Raw genomic sequence first — 10,271 nt, forward strand, 5'->3', positions numbered from 1 at the left:
AGAAAATTTCCAATTAGTTCATTTTATATAAACTTTATCTTTTGTTATAAAATACATGTCTTCATTTTGGAAAATAATTTTCTTGCCATACTAGTTTTCTCTTTCTAATTGAGCTGAGGCTCTAGTTACATAATCATCAGGGATCTACAGGGATAAGGGACAATGGTCAATGAATTGATGTGCATCCCCAATGTTGATAAACAAAATAACCTGTTTTTTTAGATTACAACTAGTGGTTGAAAAGTTTGGACAATCAACCAACCATTACAAATTTGATTAAAATAAGAAATCTTTATTTCAATTTTTTGGGACTAGTGTAATAAACAGCTCAATGTCCCCTTCCTCCCTGCATAACCATGCATTAGTGCTAGATACAGGTTTTAGTAATACATCATCTGTGAACCAGCCAACTCTTAACATGAGAAGACTTAATTTTGTATGTTAAAGTTAATTATTTAGCAAAAGTGAAGGTTTTCTATAATTAGAGTCAGTCCGTCCGTTTGTCCATAAGCCCATGGAATGGTTAGCTCTTTTGTTTATTTTGGACAGGTTAGAATTGTCCTATCCAATTAAAACTTTGCATGATGATTCCTACAACAATTAGGTATGATTTAAAAAGCTTAGCAACTCTATAATTGTTATCAGAATGTCCATACATCCATTTATAGTATGTTGATTTTTAACTTTCTTTGACAAAAAATTTTTATGTGATGTAATTGATTTTTGGAATACTGATTTCTAGGACAACAAAGTACAATGCTATAAGCAAAGCATCCCTATACTCAAGTCCTAAAAATGTGAGTATGTCTTTAACAGTATCCTTTAATTAAGTAACATTGCAACAAATGGTTCTGAGAAAATAAGTATCATATTTTAATAAACCTTTGGAAACTTAAACTAGTTTGAAAGCGGTTTAATTTTAAATTATTAGGAGGAAAAGTAGATTTTTTAAGGTTATATACCTAACACCTGTTGGGGGCTGTAACCTTGTTGGGTCTATATTTGTGGTCCCTAAACCTGCAGGGCTAATATCTGCTCTATTATGAAGTATCCAAATATGTAGTACTAGCAGCTACACCCCTAGAGGCCATTAATGCCCCTTGCAATGGAGGGAGGGGAGGGATAGGGGAAGGTGATTTCCACTTTCAATTTTAGTTTTGAAAAAAAAAAAGTTGCAGCACCCTATTAGGAAGGTAAAACTAGTAAGTCATACAGTGGATCTGCCTAGCAGGACTTTTCTGCTTTTTTTTGGCAATTTTTTTTAAGAGGTTTGTGTTTCCAATAAAATAAAAAAAAGAACTGTGAAGTTGAACCATATTTGTTCAGTGGTTAGTGCGACCCTTTAAACAGTCAGAAAGACTCTTACCTTTGCATAAGGATTATAGATGAGTTTACCTTTGTAGCAGAATTTTTACATTTAAACTTTTTTGCCCCTTCAGAATTCTTTAGAATGTTTTAAAACTTTAGTTTCAGGTATTTTAGAATTTTTGCTATTGAATGTAAATAAATTTACGAAAAAGAAATTATCATATTTTTAGTCAATGCTAAATTTTTTTCTCTCTTTATAAGGTTTTCCTGTTGGTCCTTGCACATCAAAGTATATCCTGTTCCACAACTTCTCCTCCTCCTGATGGTATACCAACTCCTGAAGAAACAACTATAAGTGAACTAGAAGCAAGAGCTTTAGAGTTAGGTAATGATTTTTTTATTTATTTCAAAAATCAATTCTAGATATCAATTAAAAACTTGCACATGGTCTAAATAAGAGTAATTGTTTATTCTTACCTAAATAAAATTTTATTATAAAATTAAAGGAAATTAATTTGTTAATGTATAAAACTTATATTTTATTCCTAAAATTGCATACATATGTATGTCACACAAAAGAAATTGTTAAGAGTAGGAATAATTTTTATAGCACTTTTTCATGCTTGTTTCAAATAAAAAGATTTGTTGCCCTCTTATTTTGGTATATACCCTGGTTTATTGTTTTTACTTTAAGATTTGGTTGAAGCATCTAGAAATGGTGAAATCAGTAGAGTCAGAGAACTAATAAGAAAAGGTGTTAATGTTGATGCTTATAATAATGAAGGTAAAGATTTAAATTTCTTCATGTGCAAAAAAATGTTAAAATTTTGTTTAAGATAGCATAATTAGTATTGCAAATTTTATATTTTTCTTTTTTTTAAGTTTATTTTCTTTTTAAAAATTTTATTAACCCTTTAATAACAACTCCAAGAATTACTTAAAAATAAAACCTTTTTTGACATACTCTACGCTCTACTTACTATAGATAGTTTGCATGGAAATCAAAAGATTATTTTGTTATGACCACTTTGACAAAAAAAATGTGACTGCATATAAATGGACATGTCAACTTTCTCATCCATTATTAAATGATATGAAATAACTCACATTTAAGAAAAATATTGTTAGAAAACTTCATTTGTTTTCTTAATTTAAATGAAAAAGTTATTTTAAATATAATCTCGAAAAATTGTAAAAATTTGTTTTTTGTAAAGTTCTTTATCTAAAAGCAGAAATACAATTTAAGTTAATTAATTTTGACCAATAGGATAGGTGGACTAGAAACTACCTGCACTCTAATTGGGTGAATGATGTACAACACTTAAGTTTCTCCAATCAGAGCGCAGAGAGTTTTCATCACAGATATCAAAATTAATTAACTTAAATTGTATTTCTGCTGTTAGATAAAAAAAATTACACAAAAAACGAATTTTATAAAAAATCCTTAAATTTTGATGCAGTTTTCATATCTTCCCCTAACATTAAAATTCCTTCCAACTTATATATCCTACTGTACACTCTAAAAAATACTTTTTGTGTAAATTCTTATAATAAGGTAATGTCTATTTGTCTTGCTGTTCTGAGGGATATAACTAACTGCTGAACTGATATGGTACTCCTGTGAAAGATAAAGCTCCCAAACTGTTTGACTTTTTAAGTTTGGATATGACACATAACTGAGAGTTGGAATTTTTTGAATATCTCTATCCTGGCAGGCACAGGATGTTAGCAAACCTGGCAGAGTCATCCAGGTAAAGAGCAAAGATGTATTTTTGACTTAAACTAAGCATTTTATCTTACCAAAATACTAAAATATCCTCTAGGTGTACATCCTCATATTGAATACAAATGTTCAAGTCAATTTCAGGTTCCAGGTATGATCCTGTAGGTTCTGATCCTCCAGGTCTCCAGAAATCTTTAAAAGGCTCCTGTGCCCATTTACATAAAGATAAACATTTTCTGCAAAAACAATTTTCTTCTAGCTTCAAAAATAGGAAAATTACAGCAGTTTGAAATTTTTAAGTAAAAAAGGACCTAAAAACAAAGGTTGTTAAATAAAAGGGTGAAGGAAGCAAAAATTGACTTTGACTTACTTAAGGTCGGAAATTTATTATCAAACATTATTATTTTAGCCCTCTAGCTTTAATAGGAACTGAGGTAATAGGGGGGGGGGGGAGCGTTGAACCTGACTGATTAATGTGCTGCAAAGGCCCCGACTGTTAAGGGTCAACAAAATTTTACAAAATAATTTACTTTAATTGTAACTATCTTTTATTCTTACTAGAAAATGGGGCTAGGATAATGATGGTTTTGCTAAACAATACTTTTATTGAATAATATCTATAATCCAAAGTAATACAATTGTAGCGTAGCCGAGGCAAAGAGAAACAGATCTTTTACTAATGATTATATATTAATTAAAATACAAGTTAAATGATAATATAGATATTAATAGTTCACAATATAAACTGAATACACTTTTGTCTGTGTCAATCCCAGAGCAGTAACCTGCTTCAGGAAGTAACAACACTAGACTGAGCTATATTTAATAATATACATATATTCTCTGGGAGAGAAATGTACTTTTTACAACACAATGTCTGTCTGTCTATCCGTCTGTCTGTCCATCTGTCTGTCTGTTTGTCTGTTTGTCTGTCTGTCCGTCTGTCCGTCTGTCCGTCTGTCTGTCCAGTGATGGTTTTAAGCTATTTTTTTAGGGGGTGGGACACCTCCAACACCCACCCCCACCCCAAAAAAAAATCCACCCCAAATTTTTATTTTTTTTTTATTTTCATTTTTGAATTTAAATAACACAAAAATAGGTTCATCGAACTGCTTGGGGCAAAGCCCCTAGAGGCGAAACTGCTAGTTTTTATATATTAGACAAATATATGTTTATCTAAGAGAAACCAGTCTTATGCATGCAGCATTTCAAGGACACACTGATATCATGAAGATTCTTCTAGAAAATGAAGCTGATGTCAATATACAGGATAATAATGGTTAGTTACACAATTTATTTTAGTTATATCTATCCATATACCTTTTAATTATTTATTAGAACATGGGGCTGATGACTCTTTAGAGGATAATGATGATTTAGCTACACAGTACTATTATGCAATAATATTTTTATATATATGACAAATGTATTTTCCTCCAGGAGAAACCAGTCTTATGCATGCAAGCTTTCAAGGCCACACTGATATCATGAAGATTCTTCTAGAAAATGGAGCTGATGTCAATATACAGGCTAATAATGGTTAGTTACACAATTCATTGTAATAATATTTGATATTTATTAGAACATGGAGCTGATGACTCTTCATAGGAGAATAAATGTTAGCTACACAATAGTTTTATTATATAATATTTTCATATATAAGACAAATGTATGTTTATCCAGGAGTAACCAGTCTTATGCAGGCAGCATGGAATGGACACACTGATATTGTGAAGATTCTTCTAGAAAAAGGAGCTGATGTCAATATACTGGATAATAATGGTTAGTTACACAATTCATTGTAATAATATTTGATATTTATTAGAACATGGGGCTGATGACTATTCATAGGAGAATAATTGTTACCTACACAATACTTATATTGTATATAATAGTTTTATATATAAGAAAAATGCATTTAATCTAGGAGAAACCAGTCTTTTACTTGCAGCAATGGAGGGACACACTGAAATAGTGAAGATTTTTCTAGAAAATGGAGCTTATGTCAATTTACAAAATATAAATGGTTAGTTACACATTTTTTTTTAGTTATATCTATCCATCTAACTTTTGATTCTTTATTAGAACATGGGGCTATTCATAGGAGAATAAATGTAAGCTCCACAATACTTTTATTGCATAATATTTTTATATATTAGACAAATGTATGTTTATCCAGGAGTAACCAGTCTTATGGCTGCAGCACAGAGAGGACACACTGATAGTGTGAAGACTCTCCTAGAAAATGGAGCTGATGTCAATTTACAAAATATATATGGTTAGTTACACATTTTTTTTTAGTTATATCTATCCATCTAACTTTTAATTATTTATTAGAACATGGAGCTGATGACTATTCATAGGAGAATAATGGTTTTCTACATTACTTTATATGAATTTATGTATTTTTATCTATCCATCTACTTTTTAAAGAAAATTCTTTGTTAGAAAAAAGGGGCTGTTGACTATTCATAGGAGAATAATTGTTAGCTACACACCACTTTTATTGTATAATATTTTTATATATAAGAAAAATGCATTTAATCTAGGAGAAACCAGTCTTATACTTGCAGCAATGGAGGGCCACACTGATATAGTGAAGATTCTGATTGGAAATGGAGCTGATGTCAATTTACAGAATAAATATGGTGAGTTACACAATTTATTTTAGTTGTATCTATCCATCTACCTGTTAATTATTTATTAGAACATAAGGTAGATGACTATTCATAGGAGAATAATGGTTAGCTACACGATACTTTTATTTTATAATATTTTTATATATAAGAAAAATGCATTTAATCTAGGAGAAACCATTCTCATGTGGGCAGCATTTCAAGGCCACACTGATATAGTGAAGATTCTTCTAGAAAATTTAGCTAATGTCAATTTACAAAATATATATGGTCAGTTACACAATTTATTTTAATTGTATCTATCCATCTACCTTTTAATTATTTATTAGAACATGGGGCTGATGACTATTTATAGGAGAATAATTGTTAGCTACACAATACTTTTATTGTAGAATGATTTTATATATTAGACAAATGTTTATCCAGGAGAAACCAGTCTTATGTCGGCAGCAAGAAATGGATACACTAATATTGTGAAGACTCTCCTAGAAAATGGAGCTGATGTCAATTTACAGAATAAAGATGGTTAGTTACACAATTTATTTTAATTGTATCTATCCATCTACCTGTTAATTATTTATAAGAACATAAGGTTGATGACTATTCATAGGAGAATAATGGTTAGCTACACAATACTTTTATTGCTTAATATTCTTATATATTAGACAAATGTATGTTCATCTAGGAAGTACCAGTCTTATGAGCTACAGAGCTAAACATTTTGTGCATGCTTTCTTTGCCCTTTTATTTAAGAACCATTGGTTTTAGGCAAGGAAAAGTGAATGTGATTCTGACAAACAATTCTGAGCGACAATTTTCCTACAACCCCTTCACATTTTAAAATACTTTTTTAACTTATGGCAATTTCAAATGGAATTAATTGGCTGAATAGCAGTTCCTGGGTTTTAGGCCCTTTTTAACTTTGAAAAATTTAAATGGCTGAATTTTTTTATTTTTGAAGCCAAAAGAACCATATTAGAATTCTCTAAACAAAAATTTTGGTAGCTGCACTTGGCAGGTCCAGCTGCAGCATTTAGTGGTCAGCAAGGAAACTCAAAATGTTATGTAAACTAAGGCTAAAGTTTAAAACTCAATGTCCTTAAATAAAAAAATTACGTCACAGGAGCTATGACCTGGAGAATTTGAACCTGCGGGATTTTACCTGGAGCCTGAAATTGACTTGAATTCATATATTTGATAATGGGATGTCCATACAACCTTTTATCTTTACGACTTTGATTGGGACTGGAATTTTCTACTCCAGGTCCATTAAAAAATTGTGTTCACAAAAGCCATGACATGTAGGATTAGGACCTGCAGGATTGCACCAGTAACCTGAAATTGACTTTAACTCATATATTTCATAATAGGATGTTCTATGCTTTCTTTTATCTTCAAAAACAAATGAGTGACAGCTTGATTGTGATCAGAATTTTCTACTATTATCCTCCCACCATGTATATATATGTTTAATTCCTCTTTTTCTGTCCATCTTATATTAGGCTAGATATTTAGTTGTGAACATGTGTTTTATAGAAATTAATGTGTCTAGGTTACACAGCACTTGACATGGCAATTTTTATGGGGCTTACTGAAACTGCAGATGTACTCAGAGAAAATGGTAAGTTCCCCTTTTGTTTAAGCTTTAGCTGTTGCAGGAAGCATGTTTTCTTTCTCATTTTTTGTTTTTACCCTAATACCCTGGAACCTAAATGAGTTCTCAATCATTTGTAGAGGAAGGGAGGGGTGGTTTCATCCAAAATGACCACCATACAGTTGAGCTAGATTGCTGAATGTGTATGTGCAAGTCCCTTTTTTATAGTTCTGACTTGCCTCTTTGCCCATACTATCTAGCAACCCTTATCTGTACATAAAGAAACCTTTAAATTGTCTCCTGGTAGATAACAAATAACAAATTTTTTGTATGGTTTCTTAATTTATAGAGAGACACACCTACAGATAGACAGATAAAAAAATAAAATTTTAAGATTGACATTGACAATCTTTTTTGTGTGTACTAAATTGCTATTCTGTATACACCAGGAGTTGTTAATTTTGTGACATCTTGGAAACTTTGATTGGTCATAATGACAGAAATACAGATATCAAAGTATCTACATTCTATTATTTTTATTTAATTTAAAGATGTAATGAATATTTCAGGAGCTAAGAGAGGAGGGGATATTGAGTAAATGAACAAAACTGAAATTAGGTTAAAAGTTATATAAATTCGACATATGCAAACATGTAAGAAAAATAAAACTAAAGAGTTAAATATTCTCTTTAATCATTCAAGATAAAATTCCATGTTTAAACAAAGATTAATGTACCAAAACCACACATCCTTTTTTTTATTAATTTTCTGTTGTAGAATATTTAAATGTATGAATAAGTTAAGTCCAGTGAATCTTTTTTGTTGATGATTTATTTGTTACTATCGGCTACGCCCCTAGAGGTCTCTAGTGGCACTTTAAATGTTTGGTTTAAACAAAAAAAATAATATGATACCTTGCAATGTTTCAAAGGAGTCTCTATCAATGTTCTACGATACTTTGCAATGTTAAATAGGAGTCTCTAATTGAGAAAAAAAAATTTCTATTTATTGTGATTTCTCTTGGGAGGTTGGTGGTACCCTCCCCCAAAATAGTTATAAACCTTCCCGGGAACTATGAGAAGGAGAACCCGATCTGTTCAGCGGTTAGCAAGATCCTTTGGTACAAATACACAGACAAACAGACATCCTGCTACTTTAGTAAAAGGATTTTCTTATTATATTCAATGATAATACTTCAGAATTGACAAATGGCAGCAGATAAAGATCCTTCACAGAACATATTTTAGGTCATGTGAAGTAAACAAAGTAGCAGGTTTCGTCATATTTTCACAGAAGCTTTTCTGCTCTTTCTAGACCCTGCGGTGGGCTCTTACCCAGCAGGACAATCACCTAATTTAACGTAACCTAACTTGAAATAACTTTTTAAAACCTACTGTGAAAATATGATAAAACTCACACCTGTGTTTCCTTTACATGATCCCATATTTTTTTATTAACTATATATATTACTATTTACTCAATTTATATCCAGTTACAGACATTCTCCCTTAATGTAATAATAGTTATTTCTAGCATCATATTACAAACAGCTTTCCACGGATAAAAATGTATCATTATAAGATTAAAACCAGTTTTCTTATTCTATGCTTTCAGCATCTTGGGCCATAAAAAAATGATTGTACATAATCTTAGTAAATGGGATAAAATACATTGCTTGGCATAAATTTTCATAGATCAAACTAAACCACCATCCGAGTAATGATTTGAATATTGGTTATCATTTTTAATATTTTAGATGAAAAAACAATAATTATATCTGAACGGAGTTATCAAATAAATAATTTTATAAAATGTAGAATATGATCCATTTTTGCTACTTCAAGTGTGATTTTGAAAAGGAATTTTTCTTTGTGTCCTCAAATTATTTCAATTTAAGAGAAAATAAAAGATCAAAATATCTTAAAAGAAACCATTACAATATTCTTATAGACAGACACACAGACAAACAAACAAATATATAAACATCCTTTTACTTTATTATAAGGATTTATTGAAGATAATAATCTAGTTTATTGACTAATTGGTCTTTTATGTCTTGTTGAATATCTTAATTACATTAAGGGACTGAGTGTCTACTATATAAACATGGTATATGGAGCAAATTGGCATGAATTTTGACTAAGTAATAAGAATTTGATATTAAAGATATAATTTGGTCCAGTTTACTAACAAAATTATCTAGATTTTTGGGTATTAAAAAATAAAAACATCAGGTATCAGGATCCAAGCATAAGAAATTAAAAAAAATAATACCTTGAATTTAATCAATATTGTTTGTACTTTCAAGATTTTGCCAGTTTGATTTATTATCTGTAGAATATATAATTTTTATCATGGAAAGAAAACAAAGTAGCTTGGGTTGTTGTGACTTCACATTAACTTTTCTCTTATTTCTATATAGCTAGTTATTTACAGATATAATAATCATATAACATATTAATTTAGTTTGTAAGTTTATATTTTGTTAATTTGTATCAGTTCAAATCTATAAATTTTTTTCTTATAAATTTGTAAAAAGTGATTTTTTGATTCAAGTTTAATCTAAAGCAATATTTCAAAAAAATTATAGATTTGGATACTTTAAACTTTTTGATTATTAACATTTATTATTATGGATTAATTGTCCTTGATATATAACCAATAAAATTATTAGCATTCAATGTTTTAATTTTATGATTTTAATTATCTTCTAATTTAATTTACTTTGTATGTCTATAATGAGTCTATATTATTTTCAATAGCTACTTATTTATTATTCTGTTTAGGTTATAGAAAGTTTTCTGCTTCCTCTTTATTTTATACAAGCGGATTTGTCCCTAGGATTCTAGGAGCACTATTTATTTTGATTTCAAAGATAAGTAAAAATTAAGGAGAACCCAATTGGTTCAGTGGTTAGTGAGATCCATTGGTACAAAGAAACAAACAGACAAACATTGTTCTACTTTGTTTTATAGACTAGCGGTAATGCACCTAGAATCCTCTAGGGACA

At 29.9% G+C, this 10,271-nt stretch overlaps 1 protein-coding gene across 2 annotated transcripts; it reads left to right on the plus strand.

Moving 5' to 3' along the window:
• Window positions 1–322: 322 nt before the first annotated feature.
• LOC145327972 (uncharacterized) lies at window positions 323–9,835 on the plus strand. Of its 2 annotated transcripts, XM_080171491.1 has the most exons (11): window positions 323–436; window positions 1,570–1,693; window positions 2,003–2,092; window positions 4,212–4,310; window positions 4,472–4,570; window positions 4,959–5,057; window positions 5,211–5,309; window positions 5,581–5,679; window positions 7,220–7,288; window positions 7,831–7,879; window positions 8,461–9,835. In XM_080171491.1, exons 1-10 carry the CDS (start codon window positions 332–334, stop codon window positions 7,857–7,859), a joined length of 912 nt encoding a protein of 303 aa, XP_080027617.1. In that variant the 5' UTR covers window positions 323–331; the 3' UTR covers window positions 7,860–7,879; window positions 8,461–9,835. The 2 variants fall into 2 exon arrangements, with proteins under 2 accessions (XP_080027617.1, XP_080027618.1); XM_080171492.1 differs by lacking the exon at window positions 4,959–5,057 and having other exon boundaries at window positions 8,461–9,834.
• Window positions 9,836–10,271: the final 436 nt, after the last annotated feature.

This window comes from Acartia tonsa, chromosome 9 (genome assembly GCF_053477335.1).
Source record: "Acartia tonsa isolate MP-2025a chromosome 9, ASM5347733v1, whole genome shotgun sequence".
Taxonomy (NCBI): Eukaryota; Metazoa; Arthropoda; class Copepoda; order Calanoida; family Acartiidae; genus Acartia; species Acartia tonsa.

Bases quoted from the DNA above. Each gene is read 5' to 3' on its own strand.
- LOC145327972 (XM_080171491.1), top strand. From the start codon at position 332: ATGTCCCCTTCCTCCCTGCATAACCATGCATTAGTGCTAGATACAGGT. The intron at 437-1,569 runs GTATGTTAAAGT...TCTCTTTATAAG, and splicing joins ACATGAGAAGACTTAATTTT to GTTTTCCTGTTGGTCCTTGC. The intron at 5,310-5,580 runs GTTAGTTACACA...CATTTAATCTAG, and splicing joins CAATTTACAAAATATATATG to GAGAAACCAGTCTTATACTT.